Source organism: Gobio gobio (genome assembly GCF_949357685.1).
Source record: "Gobio gobio genome assembly, chromosome: 13".
Taxonomy (NCBI): Eukaryota; Metazoa; Chordata; class Actinopteri; order Cypriniformes; family Gobionidae; genus Gobio; species Gobio gobio.
Window position 1 is genome coordinate 39,054,579 of NC_137106.1, and position 21,950 is coordinate 39,076,528.

Below are 21,950 nucleotides of genomic sequence, written 5' to 3' on the forward strand. Positions count from 1 at the left end.
GAAATTCAAAAAGCATTTTATTTATTTCACAATAAAAGACCTACCATAAAATGCACTACAGGTTAGCATCCAACATTTTGAAATGGAACATATTTAATACAACACTGTGTGTATATGAGATCCCAGGTTAGCTGGCCACCTCTGAGATATGGTGGATGTTGGAGAGGGTGAGCTGGGCCTCTTGGGTCGGATACGAGTTTCTGCTCTGCAGCCAGAGCTTCCCAAAAACTCCTGTGATGACGATCAGGATGAACAGCAGGCCCCCCAACACAAAGGTTTCGACAGAAGGCATATCTAAACCTGGAAGAGATTTTCAAATAGAATTAAAAAAGGTCTGAGTACAATGATAAGCAGTGTTGGGGAAAGTTACTTTGAAAAGTACTGCATTACAATATTGCGTTACTCCCTTAAAAAGTAACCAATTGCGTTACTTAGTTACTTTTTGGGAAAAGTAATGTTACATTACTTTTGCGTTACTTGGTCTCACCTGGGCTGGGCTAAACTTTACTAGTTACTTGAAAAAAGTAATCTGATTATATAATTCCAGTTACTTGTAATGTGTTACCCCTAACACTGTTGATAAGTATGGTAAGAGTTTATAAGACTTACTCAGATTATTATTCTCCGTGCTTGCTTTGAGCCTTCTGATTGGTCCATATGAGACCGTGTGAGACGATGCAACAGCCCTGCGTGTCCGTGCTGATACATCTTCAGCAGAGCAGTTCTGTGATCCAAGGGTTTAAAGTTACAAAGATTCAAACAATATTTCTCAACTTCTAAAGGCAAAGTTCACCCAAAAAAAAGGACATTATTTTAAACCCTCATGTTGCATGTGCATGTTTTTTTCCTGTGGAATATAAGATGTTTAGGTTGGTGATTCAAGTTGGCAAGTCCAAAAAAGGATACAAAGTGCAGGATTTCAGACTTTAGAAGACTTGGGATATGTATTGTACACAAGTCATATGGACTACTTTTATGGTATTTTATAGTACTTTTTATGGTGTTTTCATGCATTTTATTTACCTTGACAGATTCATAATCATAATGCCACAAAATAACTTTGATGGGTGTTGGATAAGCATTAGGTTCTTTACTGTTCAAAAGTTTGAGGTCAACATAGAATAGAATAATAAATCTATTTTACAAGGATGCATTAAACTAATCACATGTGGCAGTAAAGTATGGAAGCTTGTTTCCGCAACAGAAAAAAAAGGTAATTGCGACTTTTTCTCGGAATTGCGTGCTATGCTATACACTGATCAGGTATAACATTATGACAGATGAAGTGATAACACTGATTATCTCTTCATCACGGATTCACGGCACATGTTAGTGGGTGGGATATATTAGGCAGCAACTGAACATTTTGTCCTCAAAGTTGATGTGTTAGAAGCAGGAAAAATGGGCAAGCGTAAGGATTTGAGTGAGCTTGACAAGGGACAAATTGTGATGGCTAGACGACTGGGTCAGAGCATCTCCAAAACTGCAGCTCTTGTGCGGTGTTCCCGGTCTGCAGTGGTCAGTATCTATCAAAAGTGGTCCAAGGAAGGAACAGTGGTGAACCGGCAACAGGGTCAACATTGTTGCAGACCATACACCCTTTCGTGGGAACGGTATTCCCTGGTGGCTGTGGCCTCTTTCGGAAGGATAAAGCGCCACAAAGCAAAAAATGGTTCAGGAATGGTTTGAGGAGCACAGCAACGAGAATTCCCCAGATCTCAATCCAATCGAGCATCTGTGGGATGTGCTGAACAAACAAGTCTAATCCATGGAGGCCACACCTCGCAACTTACAGGACTTAAAGGATCTGCTGCTAACATCTTGGTGCCAGATACCATAGCACACCTTCAGGGGTCTAGTGGAGTCCATGCCTCGACGGGTCAGGGCTGTTTTGGCAGCAAAAGGGGGACCAACACAATATTAGTCATAATGTTATGCCTGATCGGTGTAAAGTCGCAATTGCGAGTTATAAAATCAGAATTGCAAGATATAAAATCTATGGAAGCTTGTTTTTGCAATGGAATAAAACAATTGAAAAGATAATAAAAGATATAAACTCGCAAATTGCGAGAACTTTTTTTTAATAAAAAGACTTTAAAACTTGTTTTCTCAGAATTGCGAGTTTATATCTCACAATTCTGACTTTATATCTCGCAATTGCGTGTTATAAAGTCAGAATTGCGAGATATAAACTCACTATTGTGACTTTGTATCATAACTGTTAAATTGTTTTATTCTGTGGTGGAAACAAGCTTCCATAGTAAAGATCTTTATAGATCTTATTGTTATAAAAAAAAAAAAATCTATTTTAGATAAATGCTTTTCTTTTGGACTTTCTATTCATCAAAGAATCCTGAGAAAACGTCTCAGTCTCCACAAAAATATTAAGCATCACAACTGTTTACAAAACTGATGATAATAATAAGAAATGTTTCTTGAGCAGCAAATCAGCCTATTAGAATATGATATGATTTCTGAAGGGTCATGTGACACTGAAGACTGGAGTAATGATGCTGAAAATTCAGCTTTGCATCACAGAAATACATTAAAATGCAAAGAATATTGCAATAGAAAATGGGGATTTTAAATTGTAATATGACATTTCAGAATATATCAGTTTTTACTGTATTTTTAATCAAAATAATGGTGCCTTTGTGAGCAGAAAAGACTTAACCCTAATCTCCTCGCAAACATGTGAATGGTAAAAATAGGTGTCAGTGAGGACTTACAGGCTGGCACACTCCTCCTGTGTTATGACAGATCTGGACATTGCAGTGCAGGAAAACATCTGTGTAGGAGCTGCCAACAAACTTGAACATTTGAATCCTGAACAGAGCCTCCGGTCCTTGACCGTTCTTCATCACAGCTAACGTCTGGTCGTTCCATAACACTGGACAGCTGATGTGAAGAGAAATGTTGGCAGCATGATATTTGTACTCAAAGAATTATATTTAAATTGGACCTGTTTTCTGTATTGTTCCCAAAAACGACATGCTTCATAGCTTTTTTTCTGGTTGAGAATCTCTCTGGGTAGTCAAGGATAAGCACAGCTGTTAAACTGAAATGCATATGCCCACAGTCGTCACATGACTGAAGTTGCATACTTTGTTTAGTCATCCACTCCTTTAGCAATGGCTTCAATGGCATGTCTCAACAACATCCTTTCACACCAGTGGTGATAATTATGACTGAATGTAGCACTTAAAACACGAGCAAAGGAATAATGAAGCTGTGAAGGAGGGCATTTTACACAGAGGACAATAGAAGGGAGTTAATAAACAAAATTAATTAATGAAATGCCTGATTCACAAAAGCTCATGTCAAACATATTACTTCATGGCTGAATTTAACAATGTTGTTGAATTGATTGTCAGACCTGTCCTTGATAAAGGCGTATTGAATGTTGCTGTAAGGGTCGTTGGTTGGTGTGGCCCAACATCTCTCCACTCTCAGAAACAGATTCGCTGGAACCTGCCAGATAAAAGTTCAGAAAGCTTCATTAGCACATTTAAAGATGTGAGTGACTCCATTAGAAAGTAATTTTTGCTTGCAAACAGATATACAGAATATGTGCCAGTATCTTACAAGAACAAAGACTATACATAAAATATACTATACATTCTGTCCACAGCTCATAGGATCATAGCGTTTTTAATGAGAGAATTTAGTTTGACATGTTTAATTTGGATGGAACGATAGATAGAACAATGGCAGACAGACAGACAGAGAGATAGACAGACAGACAGAGAGATAGACAGACAGACAGAGAGATAGACAGACAGACAGACAGACAGACAGACAGACAGACAGACAGACAGACAGACAGACAGACAGACAGACAGACAGATAGATAGATAGATAGATAGATAGATAGATAGATAGATAGATAGATAGATAGATAGATAGATAGATAGATAGATAGATAGATAGATAGATAGATAGATAGATAGATAGATAGATAGATAGATAGATAGATAGATAGAACGATGGATGGAACAGACAGACGGACGGACGGACGGACGGACGGACGGACGGAACAGACAGACAGACAGACAGACAGACAGACAGACAGACAGACAGACAGACAGACAGACAGACAGACAGACAGACAGACAGACAGACAGACAGACAGACAGACAGACAGATAGATAGATAGATAGATAGATAGATAGATAGATAGATAGATAGATAGATAGATAGATAGATAGATAGATAGATAGATAGATAGATAGATAGATAGATAGATAGATAGATAGATAGATAGATAGATAGATAGAACGATGGATGGAACAGACATACAGATAGATAGATAGATAGATAGATAGATAGATAGATAGATAGATAGATAGATAGATAGATAGATAGATAGATAGATAGATAGATAGATAGATAGATAGATAGATAGATAGATAGATAGATAGATAGATAGATAGATAGATAGATAGATAGATAGATAGATAGATAGATAGATAGATAGACAGACAGACAAATTTAACGATAGATGGATATATAGACAGACAGACAGACAGAAAGAAGGATAGATAGATAGATAGATAGATAGATAGATAGATAGACAGACAGACAGACAGACAGACAGACAGACAGACAGACAAATTTAACGATAGATGGATATATAGACAGACAGACAGACAGACAGACAGACAGACAGACAGACAAATTTAACGATAGATGGATATATAGACAGACAGACAGACAGAAAGAAGGATAGATAGATAGATAGATAGATAGATAGATAGATAGATAGATAGATAGATAGATAGATAGATAGATAGATAGATAGATAGATAGATAGATAGATAGATAGATAGATAGATAGATAGATAGATAGATAGATAGATAGATAGATAGATAGATAGATAGATAGATAGATAGATATAGATAGATATAGATAGATATAGATAGATAGATAGATAGATAGATAGATAGATAGATAGATAGAACGATGGATGGAACAGACAGACAGATAGATAGATAGATAGATAGATAGATAGATAGATAGATAGATAGATAGATAGATAGATAGATAGATAGATAGATAGATAGATAGATAGATAGATAGATAGATAGATAGATAGATAGATTGTTTAACCTAAACAACATGACTAATGAAAACAAAGCTCTGTTCATCTGAAAACAAAGAACTACATAGTTCTACAAGAAAACGCACGGCAGCTTTAATGAAAAACCTCAGCAGCTTGTAGTTTGTAATGTCACCTATTCTGCTCGACACACACCATGTAAACTTTGACATAGATGTTGTCCTCAAGTGTGAGAGAAGGAACAGTGGTCCATTTATCCTGAAACTCTTCATCTTTATAGAGCAGCATAGAGACCGAGAAATTTCCATCCTCAGTGTTTAGAGTGATTGTCCTGTGGGGCAGAGAATGTTAAAAGCCTCATTGAACAGGCTGAAAGGTTCGCTTAATGAATATCGAAGGAAACTCTTGAGTTGGACCCCAGGGCAGTCTTTTGTTATTATTAGCTTCCTTTATTGTGTTTACATACAAACAAACAATTAGTGAGGGGCTCAGTCTTTTTTAAGCTTGGAAAAACAGTGATAATGAAAGCCATTACAACATATAGAGTGCTGGAGTCCCAGACAGACTGAGCGCTGAAACTTAATTAACGGGTGATGTCATGATTAGCAGAAGCTCACCTGACATCCACTCTGATCAAATTTTCCCCGTTTTGCTGCTGGACCATGTAGTTTATGGGGTATCGGCACCCAAATGTGATGTTGATGTAGTTTCTGGTGATGACATCCATTGTTTCATTGTTGCGGATCGAGTTGGTGAACATGATGTGAGAATCATCCGATGCCTGGGAAAAATAAAATATGAATCAATCCATCCATCCATACATACACACACTATATTGCCAAAGTTTTGGGACGCCTGCCTTTACATGCACATGAACTTTAATAACGTCCCATTCTTAATCCGTAGGGTTTAATACGGAGTTGGCCCACCCTTTGCAGCGATAACAGCTTTAACTCTTCTGGAAAGGCTTTCCACAAGGTTTAGGAGTGTGTTTATACACACATACGTATTCAAACGCACATGCCTATAGGCTAAACACGTAATGCTTGCGTACATACCGTTTTCGCAGATTCTGCTTTTTTGGGGTTTGCGCGGGGATGGTGGTGGTATAGTTTCAAAACTATTTCAAAACCTATTTCATGGTTTGCGTTCTCCGGCCACCAGGTGCTGTTGCCGTGCGGATGGGCGTCCGGATCGCATTGGGGGTTTTCTGTTTTAGTTGAGGATGGTGAAAGTGGCGCCAAATTAAATAACAAATCAGTTTTTACAACTTTACAAATTAATAAAATCAAAAACGTACTTTTTTTCTAAAGCAAAATTAATTTCCTATTATCACTGTAAAGCTGCTTTGAAGCAATCTGTGTTGTAAAAAGCGCTATATAAATGAAGGTGGCTTGACTTGTTTATGGGAATTTGGGAAGCACATTTGTGAGGTCAGGCACTAGGGTTGCCAACTGTTCCGTATAATACGGAATCGTCCCGTATTTAAGGCATTAATGAAGCGTTCCGTATGGCTTACATTCTGTATTATACAGAACGGTTGGCAACCCTATCAGGCACTGATGTTGGACGAGAAGGCCTGGCTCGCAGTCTCCTCTCGAATTCATCCCAAAGGTGTTCTATCAGGCTGAGGTCAGGACAGTCAAGGTCCTCCACACCAAACTCGCTCATCCATGTCTTTATGGAGCTTGCTTTGTGCACTGGTGTAATCTCCAAACTGTTCCCACATTGTTGGGAGCATGAAATTGTCCAAAATGTCTTGGTATGCTGAAGCATTAAGAGTTCCTTTCACTGGAACTAAGGGGCCAAGCTGAACCCCTGATAAGCAACCCCACACCATAATCCACCAAACTTTACACTTGGAACAATGCAGTCAGGCAAGTACCGTTCTCCTGGCAACCGCCAAACCCAGACTCGTCCATTGGATTGCCAGACAGAGAAGCGTGATTCGTCACTCCAGAGAACACGTCTCCACTGCTCTACAGTTTATTCAAAGTATTCAAACTACATATGGGCTAAATAACCACCATATGTCAAACATATCTTCACATGGCTGTAAAATTACAGACTATAGGCTAACTATTATTCAAAATCTATCTGGGTGAATGTTCCTTTTGTACGTTTAAGTTAAAAATCTTTTGATAAATTTTGTCTTGTCTAACTTCAAATTGCAAGACAACTCTTGAGTTTAATAACGTCTGAGTGACATTCACAGGCCAATAAAATGTGAGAAGACACAAGGAAACAACGTGCTATTGAAGGGGCCAAACTGCCCCCCAACCACATCCGGTCACTTTATTGCCCTTTCATTTCCCTGACCATTACAAACACACCTCTTGATTCAGTGAACTATCTTCTGGAAACTATCTATCACCAAATGCTTGTGTTGTTTTTTTTTTTAAATCAATCCTGCATGCACTGGGAGCAGAAAACTACCCTTCTAGATCTAATTCTCAAAAGCAGCTGATTTCAACAACCAAGGATTTTACTTTTCTAATCCAAAAATGCCCTACTTTAACCCGCAAGTTTGAAAAAAGCGCTTGTAAAACTACTAAAGGGGGAGAAGGAGGGAATTTGTCCCCTCTCAAAGTCGCGTTAACCTTTTACTGGCTTTACAAGAAATAGTCTGGTGAATCCTGAGAGAGGTTCTCAACGATACTCGTGGTCTCAAGTGCAGATTTATGCCGTGCCAGAGGGAAGCTTGTCCTCTGGGTTGTTGCACTGTTTGAGGCGGGCTGTAGGGCAGAATAAAAGGACGACTATAAAGTACGACACTGAATTATGGCCGGCTTATTCACCACGGCTGAAAACACAGTAATCATTTCCATATAAATCAGGATAATTTAGAGCCGCATGGCTGTTTGCCCTCCCCTCCGAGCTCTCTGAAAGGACCGGCCAGCCAATTTGGAGGAAAACGAACAACAATATGCATTTGCATATTGAAAAAATAAATGAATAAAATTATTCCTAAAAAGGAAATCGACCCCTCACGGTTGTCACTTATTACAATGCACATAATTATGAACATGTATAACATTCGATTTTTTTTAGAAGGTTTATTCTATGAATAAAGCACATGGGTCACCTTTCATCCTATGAAGGGATTGTAAAATAGGGAAATTTACTGTTTGTATTTTAAGGTTTAACAGCCAAACGGAGGCCCAATGTGTAGTTTGTCTCAACGCAACAAGTGTTTACAACCTTTTTAAGAGGCTTTAATGTTCTGACATCAATTTGTAATTGGCTGAGGACGTTCCCCAGACGTCGGGATCGTCGGATGTGGTTTTATGATTATACACAATGCCTTGACGACACTAGCGACGATTACCATAATAGTGCCACAGTCCGTGAGGTTTGTCTTGATGCTGAAGACGTAGTCGTTCCCAACCTCAACACCTCGACAGTCAGGATCATTCAGGTGCAAATCCCAAACCTGAGTAGAGATGACAGTGGAAACAGTTTAGTTGAAGCTCAGATGATTTATTGCAAATAATTGAATTCTTTGTGATATAAAGGGCATGAACGTACGTAAACAGACGGCTCCTTGTTGAGAAAAAACACACTAGGAATGATAACTTGCATTTGATCATTGGTGCAAATGACAGTCTCATTGAGTTCTAGAACAAAATAGAAAGGAAGAATGTTTAAATATTAGTATATTTTATTATTATATATATAGGCAATGGTACATGCTTTAGTGTTGCAAAAGAAAAAAAATATAGATGTATAAATACACACACACACACACACACACACATTACATATGTAATACGTTTATATGTATATATACATGTAATATATAACATATCACATTTTGAAATAACATTTCACATTTTAAAATATAAAGTAAATCTAAAATATGCCAACATGTATCCCAAATCCAAACTGGTTTATATGTAATAATAAAACAATGCATTTGAACATTTCTCCCCGCAGATGTTTGACTACACTTACCTTCTTTTTCAATCTGCACAGCAGAAGTTACTGTCCACATTGCGAGTAAAGACCATGTCAGCGCCAGAGTAACAGGTGTCATCCTTGAAACAGATTCTTTCTGGCCTCTTCTCCCCTGAAATTTAGTTCCGTCTTCGGCCCTTTCCACCAAATCTTCTCGGTGATCACCTCGACTAGCTGTCAGAGCCAGACGTAGTACTTGCGCTCTCTCCAGCACCTCCGAAACACAGCTCTAATGAAGTGGGAACCTCCAGTTGCTTTGGAACACCAGCTTGAATGATGTCCACACCAACAATGAGATTCCACACTTGAATAGGACAAGCTGGGGGGGAGTCCAAGGTAACACAGACCAACTAGATTTCAGGCAAAAGCAGAAAAAAATACTACTAACAACCCACTTAGCAGACACCGCACTACATGTCTCGGTGCGTTGGTCGACAAGGAGTTTGTTTGTCATGCAAAGGGAATGGAGGTACAGGGGCGGTGTCTTGTTTTATCTCACTCTTTTGTCTGTATGTTTTTAAAGGGCATGGCAAACGCTTTACTGTTTCGGGAACCCCAACGACTCGCTTGAAAAGAAATCCCATCAGACTGAGTCAAGGGCAGTTCAGTGACACCTTTGCAATGGAGTTGACGTCTTTAAGACTGTTTGGACAGAGAAAGAGGTCAGTCATTCAACCTTGTGAGGGAGATTTTCAAATGTTAGATGGTAAGTATCTGCAAGTTTTCATGAATGTAAATGTAAGACCTTTTTAAGACCAAGTTAAGAAAATTTAAGGAATAAATCGAAGGGAACACAATACGTCAATACGTTCTCGAAATGTATCTCTGTGCTGCATTAGCAACAATTCAGAGTTTGAAAATACAACTTTCAACAGATATCCATTACTTGATACTTGATTACCTCGTGTTCTTCTTCAGCATTTTTGACTTGTTTTCCAGTGCAATTTTCTAGGTTCTTAAATCAAGATGCATTTATTGGAGATATAAAATGACACAGAAAATGAAGTCTTGTTTTCTGTGAAATTGCTCAAAACAAAGTGAGTTTTGCGTAAAACAAGAACAAAAATCTGCCAACTGGCTCAGAAAAAAATCTACTTAATTCAAAGGGAAACTCAATGGCAGATATTTGTTCTTGTTTTAAGCCAGGGGTGTCCAATCACAGTCCTGGAGGGACACTATCCTGCAGAGTTAAACTTTGCAGGACAGTGGCCCTCCAGGAGCAGGATTGGACACCCCCGTTTTAAGTCATAAACGTGTATATATATTTTTTTTATAGGCACAGGTGTTTTATGTGGTTTTTTTATGTGATAATATGTATGTATAGTATTGCCAGCGTCAAAGACGATTTTTTGTCCAGGGAAACTGAACAGACAATAAAGTAAAACTTAATTTTGTTATTACATTTTTCAAGACTTCATTTTACATTTGCATCTCAAGTAAACGTATCAGATGTGTTGATATTTGAATTGGAAAACAGAAATATGAAAGATATCCTTTTTTTGCAATGCATGCAACATTTAATGTCATAACTTTATTATGAGGCCTTAAATTTTGTAAGGGTGAATTAAAACTTTTTAAGACCTGCAGAAACCCTGAATTCAATGCCTGAAGTGAATTCTCAGAGGATATTCAACAACATGGTCAGTCTGCTACATAGAAAATTACATTCCAATTTACATTGCAAACTGCATAATGGAAATATACAATAAAAAAGCATCTCTTTCTGCCATTGATTTATTGATTCATTTTGTTCCATTTGAAAATGTGCAAGACTGTATTATGGTTATCACAAACTTTTATAATGCAACTGTACACTCTAAAAAAAAAAAAGGTTCTATATGGCACCAAAAATGGTTCTTGGCTTGTAATCATAGGGGAAACTTTTTTAGTGCTATATAGCGCCAAATTTGGTGCTTCAGTGGTTCTTCACCGGTTCTTTGACTAAGGTGCTATATAGCACCTCTGAAGAACCGCTGAAGAACCACTGAAGCACCAAAATTGTTAGTACATGCTAACAATATAGCACTAAAAAAGGTTCCCCTATGATTACGAGCCAAGAACCATTTTTGGTGCCATATAGAACCTTTTTCTTTTAGAGTGTATTAGAATGTTTTTCAGCACAACTTAACAAAGAATTCAGTTTTTCTGTCTTTGTACATGGTAAATCCAAGAAAAAGAAAGTCTCCTTTTTCCCCCTTTTACTTTCCGGTTTTACATTTTACAAGTGCTCTTTATTGGGTGAGTTTTAACAGACATTGAATCACGTGTCTTTTGTCTTGCAAATAGCACCAGATAAATGTTCTAAAATGGTCTGCAACAACTTCCAGCAGACAATCCACTGAATGGAGCGTCTGAACGAAAGACACTCCCACAAAGATCAGTGCTGTAAAGTCAAACGATTTCCTTCCTCAACACAATGGAAAAGACCATAAAATGCATTTAGATTAAAAAATAAAACAGAACGAGCGTCACATATTGTGTTATCAACTTTACAGCACAGATTGACAGACAGTGAGCTTCTTATAAAACGTTTGTTCGATTAATCACAAATACGTGAGCGCTAATGAAATAAACCAATCCACTGTACAGCATGTTTAACATTAGAAATGTATTCTAATTTAAATACGGGTCATTAAAACATTATTAAAAAAAACATTTGTTTACGCACAGCAAGGCAATTGCACCTACTATCAATCAATATAAAAACAAATAGAAATACAAGACCGATACATTAAATCGTTTTCTTTTCCACATCGAGTATAATGAATAAATTACAGCATGGGACAGGCCGTATAGAAAGGGGAATGTGCAAAGCAAACATATTGGAGAGCAGCGTTCAACTTGTCTCCGGGCTGGTGTTAGTGTAGTGTTCACATTACTGGCCTCTGGTTTGACGGGTCTAGAGAGACATTTACTCAAGAGCCTCGCTTTCCTCTGTGAACAGCTCGGCCAGATCTGCCACTGTAAATACGGAGGCCTCCGAATGCTTCATGGACGTGGAACTATGACTGAAGAAGATGTTGATTTGAGACAGATTAGTCAAGCTCATTTTTAGTAAACAAAGCAAAAAAACAATGCAAATGTGCAGAAGACTTAAAGGGACAGTACATCCAAAAACGAAAATTAGCCCATGATTTCCTCACCCTCAAGTCATCCTAGGTGTATATGACTTTCTTCTTCTTTTAGACGAATACAATCAGAGTTAAATAAAAAAATGTCCTGGCTCTTCCAAGCTTTATGATAGCAGTGACTTGTTGGGTAATTTTTTAAGTAAAAGTGCATCTATCCATCATATAACTGCTCCACGTGGCTCCAGGGGGTTAATAAAGGCCTTCTGAAGCGAACTGGTGCGTTTGTGTAAGAAACATATCTATATTTAAAACTTTATAGACTAAAGTAACTAGCTTCCGGCGGTCAGCGGTACGCAAGTCGACTTATGGCGAAAGAGTAACCCTTGACCCTTTTTAAAGAGAAATGGTGGAGAATTTCGATACAAGAGAAGGGCTTGAGTTTGTTGTCCAGCCCTATCCGTGAGAGGCTTCAAAGCTTGCGATGCTTCTATACATCGCGTCAGGGGTTACTCTTTAACCGTAAGTCGACTTACGTACCGCTGAAACCTAGTTATTTTAGTCTATAAAGTTTTATATATGGATATTTTTCTTACACAAACGCACTACTTCAGAAGGCCTTTATTAACACCTCAGAGCCGTGTGCAGCAGTTTTATGATGGATAGATGCACTTTTATGGACTTCATAAATTACCCAACAAGTCACTGCTATTATAAAGCTTGGAAGAGCCAGGACATTTTTAATATAACTCTGATTGTATTCTGTCACAGTGTGTTTTGAGTTACGTTTCATGTTCTTAGTTTGTCATGTTCTCTGTCATGTTTCTGAGTTTGTCATTTTCTCTGTCAGGTTTCCTGGTTGTCATGTGATTTCCATGCCTTCATGTGTTCTTGTTGTCATGTTTTCACTGGTTCATTGTTTAATCATTGTTCACAGGTGTCCCTTGTCCAGTCATTAGTCTCAGTGTATTTAATGCTGCGTTCCAGGCAGGTTTTTGAGCCCGTAAGATACAACTTCAAACCACGACTCACGACTTTGTAGCGGTCCAGGCAAAGTCACGCCAAACTGCCTGAGCGCAAGGAATTGTGGTAGCTAGATGTAAACAAAGCATGACGGACCGTACGGGGCTTATGCTCATACAATCATTTCTATCGCCAAAGGTACTTACTCCTTGCTTATTTGAGGGAAACGGAGGAGAAAAAACGGTGCATAAGGCAAGAGAAGATTTTACGTTATTTGTATATTTGGCTGCCATTGTTGTTTCGCGCGCTATATGACACCAGAGCTCGTAACTGGGAGTAGATCGATCTAGTACGAGTTCATGGGTGGGAAGTCACGGGTTTGACTGCCGTTCCAGTGCACTTTCACGGGTAGAATGTTGGAAAAACACGGGTTACGGGTTGCCTGGAACGCGACATAAACCCTCATGTTTGCCATGTGTCCTTGTCTGGTATTGATGTTGTAATCCATTGTTTGGTGGGAGTCAAGTTTAGTTTAGTTAAGCCAAGTCTTTTTTTTTTTTTTTTGCCAAGCCACGTCCTTGTTTTATGTTTGGATTTTGGAAATAAACTGCACTTGGGTTCTGAAACCTTGCCTTCAGTGGACTTATCTGTTACATATTCACCTGAAAGAAGAATGTCATATACACCTAGGATGACTTGAGGGTGAGTAAATCGTGGGCTAATTTTCATTTTTGGGGTAAACTATCCCGTTAACAGTTCAATCTAAAATGGAAATTAAGTCATCATTTTACTCACACTGGTGTTGTTCTAATGCCAGACGGCCTTCTTTCTTTTATGGACCACAAAATTATTATTTTTTTTTAATTTTCCTCTCACGCTCGTCCATATAATGGCAGTGAATAGCAACCAGCATCAATCTTTTTTAAAAAGACAAAATGATCACAGAATGATCCCATGTGACAAGTGTTGTATATTTCAAGTGGGTTACACTTTATTTTAAGATGACGTAGTTACATTGTACTTACTCTAAGTACTGAATAATATTAATTAACTACATGTACTTACTATAGAGTTACGGTTAGGGTTTGGTTTAGGGTTAGTTACTTGTAATTATGCATAATTTACTGTTATTACTATGTAGTACATGTAGTAATGTGTAACTACATCACCTTAAAATAAAGTGTTTCCTCCAAGTGTTCTGGTGGTATATGATAGGGTTTGATGACGTGACTCTAGTCTCGCATAGCCAGACCTTCAGACTGACGGCAGAAGGTCTGGACTCTATCGCAGCTTTCATTGGTCGAGGACCACCCAATCGGACGTTTGACTGACATGTAACACAACCAATCACAATATGTTTTGTTCCGTGTCATTTTTAGGGGCGTGAAAATATAAAGTCGATGTCCCTGCAATAACAGACCGGCGTGCATCTACATTATTCATTCATGAACGTTTTTAAAGTTTACTGCAACAATGGAGCCGCGAACTTCACATACTTGTGAAAATCCAGCGTTTAGTTGATCCTGGTAAGCACTCATTGTCACAGTTGTAAAGAAAACGGCGTTCTTCTTCCACAAGGGAGTTTGGAAGCATGGCATTTGTTTCCAGACGGACCGTTCAACCAATCAGATGACGACTTTGAAACTCCTGAAGTGTTTCCAGATAAGCGTGCCATATGCATCAGACGTTCAGCCAACGGTCCGTCCGAGGCTGAGACTAACGTGACTCTATTAGCGCCGCAGTTGACTCCGTCTCACCCAGAAAAAGCACACAAGTTGTGAGAAATCATGATTAACAAGAACGCGACATGAAACAATGCCTAGAAATCCCCCAAAAAGTTATCTGTGTATTTTCTTCCCCGAGTCAAATATGATCGGGCCGGAACTCTGTTTGCCTGATGAAAGGAACACAACGGATATATTCAACTCGCCTTCGTATATTTCATGTTGTCCACAACTTTTTCTGGGCTAGACAGGGTGAGCTGGGGTGCTTAAAGTCTCACGAACACGTATGCTGTGCAGGTGTGCAGAGAAGACCAAAGGCCAAGGTCAAGAATTTTGTTAAATAATGCATACAATTTCGGTTTGTTTTACACCAAACCCTGTTGTATACTTCCATAACACTTGGAATATACCTCATGGGATCATTCTGTGATACTTTTGCGTCCTTTTAAAAAAGCTTGATGCTATTCACTACCATTATATGGATGAGTTCGAGTGGGACACTTTTTACAAAAAAATTCCTTTTGTGGTCCATAAAAGAAAGAAGAGCATACAGCATTGGAACAACACCAGGGGGGTATTCCAGAAAGCAAGGTATATACCACCATATATACCTTGAACTCGAGGTATGCTGGTTCCAAAAACGCATCCTTGAGTAAGTTCAGACAACTCTAACCATGATGATTCACCATGGAAACAGACGTTAAGAAAAAGCGCACCATTCTACTTCCTCTTCTTCTTATGTTGGCGATTTACATAACCTACTTAGTGCACATCGCCACCTATTTGGTGGTTGAGCAATCATTTTTTCAATATCTTCGTTTAATAAGTAATCTTTATTCACTGAGAATAAGGATTATATTGTTTGTTTGATGCTAATTAATTTAACACAGATCCATGTGTGAGATGACAATAAATAATAAATATATTTGAATTGAATTAACATTTCCTTGTTATAATAGTGCTTTAGAATGAATATATAATATTGTATATTATAACTGTAACTATATAACACATTTAGTTATATTAATTATATTACACACATCTGAATACCTCTTAAGCAAATTAACCCTCGAACATGAGCTGCTCCGGGGCAGGTTATGTTCAGAGAGTGAGTTGCTATGGCTACTTACATACTCTGAAAGTTACCTCCGTTTTTGGAACCGAAAGTTGAGGTTATCCGCTTACTTACTCTTAACATACGCATGTATGCCACTGCTTTCTGGAATACCCCCCAGGGTGAGTAAATGATGACTTGATTATCATTTTAGGGATAACTATCCCTTTAAGAGTACAATTACTCATAGATTTATTTAAAGATCCCATTAAGTGGCTTGACCATGTTCTTTCCTGTTGACCAGGAAGTTGGGGTGGAGGGGAACTTCTAGCAGTGCACTTGTATGCAGATGTTATAGAGGGTTAAACATACATACTAAAAGCCACTATCATTTTGATTTCATGGACTACTTATTCAAAGGAGAGGCTAAGTGCAAATAGTGATAGATGATATTTACACTAAGTGCAAATAGCTGTAGATGCTATTTAAGTGAAATAGCATACTAAGTGAAATGAGTGATATATTCTATTTACACCATGTAAAAGTAGCAGTTCTTTGCAATATGTTTAAATAGTAATTAGAAGCTATTTATACTTTATTTTGACAGACACATACTATTTGCACCTCAGTATTGTTGTGGGATTAATAGGATGCAAGGCCCCACTTTATATTAGGTGGCCTTAAGTACTATGTACTTACGTCAAAAAATAAGTACAATGTACTTACTGTGTTCAAATTGTATTGCAAAACACCTTAGCTGATATTGAGGTGGGATACGGGGAGAGTTAGGGACAGGTATGGTGGTATGGGTAAGTTTAAGGGTAGGGTTAGGTGTAAGGGAATTGTCAACTGTGTAATTACAAATGTAACTACAGAAATTAATTACAGACGTAATTACATGCAGGTATTTTTTAAAATGTAAGTACAATGTAAAAACATGTATGTACACAATAAGTGCATTGTAATTGTAATTAAAATGTTAGTACATAGTAGTTAAGGCCACCTAATATAAAGTGGGTCCGGATGCAATAATAACAAAGTGTAAATGATTATATTTATATACATTTTTATATAATTATTAAATGCTGCCTTAATTGGACAATAAAAGCCCTCCGTACATCTACCCCTACCAAATAAATACTTTTATTATTATTATTAAACATTTTGTTAGGCATCAAAACCTAGATTCCTGAGCCCTATGCTTTACTGACTACGCCACGGAAGATGTTTAACCCTGCACGTCATTTTTAAATCTTGTTTGGCCCAACCAGGCATTGTTAGGCGGAGCTAGGGCAAACAGCACTTGCCAACAAGGGATGCTATTTGCACTTGGTGTAAATAGACACTCCGTTATTTAAAATGCCCTGCTTAGTGTCATGGACTCACCTCTTTTCTACTGTTTTTAGCATGGCTTGCATTCTCTCCTCAATGGTGGACTTGATCAGAAACCGATGAACAAATGTGGGTCTGTAAAATGTATAAAATGATTTTAATAATCTGATATCACCACACAGGTCTCGTAGTTTTTTTTATGCTTAAATATGCAAAAACCTTTTTGGAATTAGTGTTGTTTTTTTGATACAAAAAATAGGCTGCGGGTCAGATTCAAGCTCATATGAGCAACGTGTTGGAGTATTCTGAACACTTTGTGAGTGGGTTGATGCCTACTTGGTCTGGCCAATCCGGTGCACTCTTCCGATGGCCTGCAGCTCATGGGCGGGGTTTAGGATGGGCTCCACCAGCAGCACTTGCGTCGCCTCGATGATGTTCAGCCCGTTTGAGCCCGTGTGCAGCGGCAACAGCAAGATGTTGATCTTATCCTCGTATTTAAAAGCACTCAGATTCTCCTAAAAAAAAAATGAATGCACCAATCATCATTTCACATTTTATATGTATTATGGGGAGACAGCTTTGTGGTTAAAGAAGTGCATTGGAAGTCCAATTTTTTTAAATACAATTTGGCTATTTTAGGTTTAATGTCATAAACCATTAAATGTACTCAACTATTTGAATAACAGTAAGCCGAGTTTATCAGTTTCAACATCTATTCATTTAATTTCCAAAGTTTTGTTTGTCTCATCTGAAATAAATACATAAATAAATACAAAAATAAATGTTCAAAAACATTTCCAAAATCAATTTATTTATTTAGCTTATTTTTTATTTTAGTTTTGTTAAATGAATAATACATTTAAATATAGACTTAAGTTTTGCATCTCATTTGACATGAATAAATTAATTGAATTAATATTAAATACATATATAAAAAACAGGATGGATTTTAATAGATTCATTTAAGAGTTTTGAATCTCATTTATAAGCAAACAATCAAATCAATAAACATAAAAATGTATGTGGGTAATTAAAGAAACCGCAATAATAATTATGAATTTCATAATTAATATATGAAACATGGCAAATTTTTGTGTTGGATCTACCCGTTTTAAAATGAGATATTTTACTCATTACAGAAAGCAAATTAAAATTGAGCGTCATCATATTCCAACACAAACCTGAAATTTGTGAATTCCATTGATCTGTGCAAACTCCATGTTGTTGTCGAAAAGGGCTTTCGCAATGATGTCCAAGACGCCCTGCCACTGAGAGACGAGACGCAAATGCAAGGTCAAAGGTTAAGAGCTGTAGTCTGCTGTTTGATGTAGTAACTAATTTAATGAGAGCGTTACCGTGGAGAACACAAGAGACTTGGCTCCCGGGTCGGTCATCTGGATTTTCTTTAGGACTCGAACCACAGCCTCGACCTTCGTGGAGTGGCTACCCTACAGGGTAAAGAGATTACAGAGATGCCACAAATCATATCTAACCTGCCTGAAAATGTTACATCAGTGACTCAGTATTTATTTACATGCATGGGAAAAATATATTAAAAGCCCAAATAAAGCAGGAATTGCCTCTGACCTTCACAGGGATGTCCTGCCCCTGGTGGTCGCTCTGAGTGGTGAACACATAGGAGATCTCTGAATGTGAAGTGGTTTGACGGCATATAGCACACTTTATGGCTCTCCGGCGATTGCCGACGCTGTACTGCTCCACAATGATGGCGATGCACTCGTTACAGAAACAGTGTCCGCAGGTCAGTACAGCCCACTATCAATCATAAACACATGTTCAGAGAATATACTTGCATATATACACTTGACAAATTCATTTTTGATTTGATTTTACCTCCTGACCCAGCGGTCGAGCACAGATTGGGCAGGGTTCTGGATTCAGACCGCCAGTGGACTTATCCTGAGACTGAATCAATCATTACATGAATTACTACATCAAATGTGACAGTTTTGTTTATCTATACATGTACTACAAGTGACACCGTGTCTTAAAGAGGATTTTTCTTGCTCTTTTAAAAGTTTAAATCTACCATGTAGACAGGCTCGTGTTCACAACGTAAAGTAAAATAGTACACCATCCCTAATCCAACCAGAACTTTTGTAGAAAGTATGTACCATATCTTTTAGACAAGACACTGCAGGTGAATAGGGTAAACATTTGAACTGATATCACCAGACGTTCACCAGTTGATTAATCACAGTACATTGAGACAGATGTTTTGTATTACACATTTTCTGAAATGTTGTTTAAATATGCAATTATATGCATTACTTACCTAATTAAATACGCACTAAATTCTAATTTGCATACATTTCCAGAACACAAATCTGAACATTTGATAAAGCCAGGTGAAATTTTCAATTTTTTCTTCTTCTTTTTTTGACATATTAGGAGTTAAAGGTTTTTACAGATGGGATTTTGCACTCCACTTCTGTTTTTAGCACTCCATAAATAAAATATACTGCTAACAGACAGAAAAAAACCACCATGTTTTTAGGAATAAAATGTATAAAATCAGGTAAATGATAAGATTATTACTATGAACAAACCACTTTGAAAAAAAAAAAAAACTTGGTGCATGTAAGTGTTGCTAAAATGGAGATTTCTGTCTCAACACATAACAAAAAAAAAATACTTGATACAGTTCCCACATGTGCACCGTAATAAATTACAAACACACACACACAGGTTTGTTGATGGACACACACTTGTTATTGCTGAAGGTGAGGAATTACAGTTGCAACATCTCATAATGTACCTCAAACTGAGCAGCATCACTGAGAAACGTCCTGCTCAAGGTTCGGGTTGAATAACTAGTTCTTCCAATGTTTCATCATCGATTCAGACTCGCGCTGGGATTGATGTAAAATCGACATTACCGTCTTTACAGTATGTACAATCATTGAGCTTTAGGAAGCCTCCTCACGGAGCTGGAGTTCAGTTATGGTAATGGGCGTTTAGCTTCCGAAATACGCACTGTACACGTAGACCAATCACAACAGACTGGGCCATCTGACCAATCAGAGCAGAGTAGGCTCATGGAAAGGAGGGATTCTGGTGATATGCAATGTATATTATGAGTAAATGACCTTTGTTTTTGTAAATGTTTTTTGACCTTTTTGATGCATGTAAACCTGTTGTTGGAGACCTCCAAAAGTAAATTAGGAAACTTTAAAATTAGCATAATAGGGGCACTTTAAATCTACAAATGCAAAAAAACAATAGGCAAAGTGTAACAAAATAAACACTTAAATGTGTATTTTTGATGTTTTCATTCTACTAGTCTGAAAGAAGACATGTTACGGAAGCATAAAAAGCCCTAAAAGCCCCAAAATTGAGAAGGTGAAAATAGGTGGACTTTGTGTAAAAACGCTACTAAATGTTAAATAAGATTCCTTTAAAGCGAGAAAGACCTTTTACCTTCTCCAGGTTTGTGAGATAGAGAAACTGCCCAAGCTTTTTTTGCAGTTGCGATTTGGCCACTGCCCTGTCATTGAGCAGCTTTATCCTGTTCTGCTCCACCTGTTCACATATAAAAAGACAGAAACTAAAGGCACTTACTTCTCTTAAGACACATTTAGCATGACAAATGGGATTCTTTTTGTCATCGTCACCTCGTGAGGTTCTATGATATGCAGCACTTTAGGTTTGGGCTCATCTGGTAACCGTACACGCAGCCTTTCTGTGGCCATGCCCAGCTCATCTATGGCCGACACGTGATCCCGCAGTGACATCCAGTACTCATGCAGCAGCTGAAAGGGCACGAGATGGTCTGTGAGACAGGCATTTTGATGAAAACAATCAAGCACTTCATCATGCAACGAGAAATCGATCGCAAACCTTATATTCTTTCTTCCAGGACTCAAACAGCTCCATGAAGGAGTTTCCCTCCTCTATGAGGCCAGACTCCAAGCGGCGGACCTTGGCGAAGGACAGGGTGGCTTTAAGGGCTCGTTCTGTCTCACTGGCCGCCCACAATCCTCGACTGGTCGTGGGAAGTCTGTCGTCTACCAGACCATCCTCATCTTCAATCATCTCCTCAAAGATAGCCGTCTGACCCTTTACGCTGCCCAGGACGAATTCAAAGTATAATACTTTACAATACGCTCTCATTTGTTAGCATTACTTAATGCATTATTTTACATTAACTAACTATGAGCAATATATCTTTATAGCCTTTGTCAACCTTTGCTATGTGTTAGTTAATAAAAATAGTTTATTCATTTTTAGTTCACAGTGAATATAGAAATTAACAGTAACTAAGGTAAATAAACGCAGTAGAAGTATTGTTCATTGTTAGGTAATGCTAACAAATGAAACCTCACTGTAAAGTGTTACCAAAAAAAGTTTACTGACGATACTTTCTGCATATAGTGTTTTAAAATAGTGTCTTCTGAAACCCATATGTCTTTTATTTGTTTAGATTACTTGGAATATAGTGCATTCAGTCATTTTGATACAACTTTTATGATACTTTAATCATGCTTTTTTGGAGGTTGACATTTATGGATGAAAGCAACATTCTGCTAAACATCTCCTTTGTGTTCTACAGAAGAAGAAAAATCTTGTTTTGAACGACATGAGGGTGAGTAAATGATGACAGAACTTTCATTTCTTGGTGAAATATAATACATTGCACAGGATCTAATGATCTATTGATTCAATGTGTATTATAACTTACGTGTGAGAGAAAAGTTTTGATTCGTAGTCCGTAAAAAGTTCATCAGCTTTGCAAAACACACAGCTATGGAACAAATATTAAAAGAACAGT

General features: G+C 37.8%; 2 protein-coding genes across 3 annotated transcripts in view; both read right to left on the minus strand.

Moving 5' to 3' along the window:
* On the minus strand, positions 1-10,950 carry LOC307135741 (pancreatic secretory granule membrane major glycoprotein GP2). Its single transcript, XM_079832373.1, has 9 exons — positions 9,015-10,950; positions 8,589-8,677; positions 8,389-8,493; positions 5,678-5,841; positions 5,256-5,391; positions 3,377-3,471; positions 2,730-2,898; positions 610-724; positions 1-300 (listed from the first exon to the last, which is right to left on the minus strand). The coding sequence occupies exons 1-9, from the start codon at positions 9,094-9,096 to the stop codon at positions 128-130; spliced, it is 1,128 nt and encodes a 375-aa protein (XP_079688499.1). The 5' UTR covers positions 9,097-10,950; the 3' UTR covers positions 1-127.
* shprh (SNF2 histone linker PHD RING helicase) overlaps positions 10,741-21,950 on the minus strand; it is a 25,140-nt gene continuing 13,930 nt past the window's right edge. For both annotated transcript variants that reach the window (XM_079832335.1, XM_079832334.1), the window contains exons 20-30: positions 21,861-21,923; positions 21,020-21,245; positions 20,794-20,931; positions 20,600-20,701; positions 19,013-19,084; positions 18,746-18,934; positions 18,514-18,606; positions 18,340-18,426; positions 17,495-17,673; positions 17,213-17,293; positions 10,741-12,025 (exon numbers count right to left, since the gene is read on the minus strand). In XM_079832335.1, coding sequence (XP_079688461.1) covers positions 11,929-12,025; positions 17,213-17,293; positions 17,495-17,673; positions 18,340-18,426; positions 18,514-18,606; positions 18,746-18,934; positions 19,013-19,084; positions 20,600-20,701; positions 20,794-20,931; positions 21,020-21,245; positions 21,861-21,923 — 1,327 coding nt within the window. In that variant the 3' untranslated portion in view covers positions 10,741-11,928. The remainder of the gene's footprint in view (positions 12,026-17,212; positions 17,294-17,494; positions 17,674-18,339; positions 18,427-18,513; positions 18,607-18,745; positions 18,935-19,012; positions 19,085-20,599; positions 20,702-20,793; positions 20,932-21,019; positions 21,246-21,860; positions 21,924-21,950) is intronic.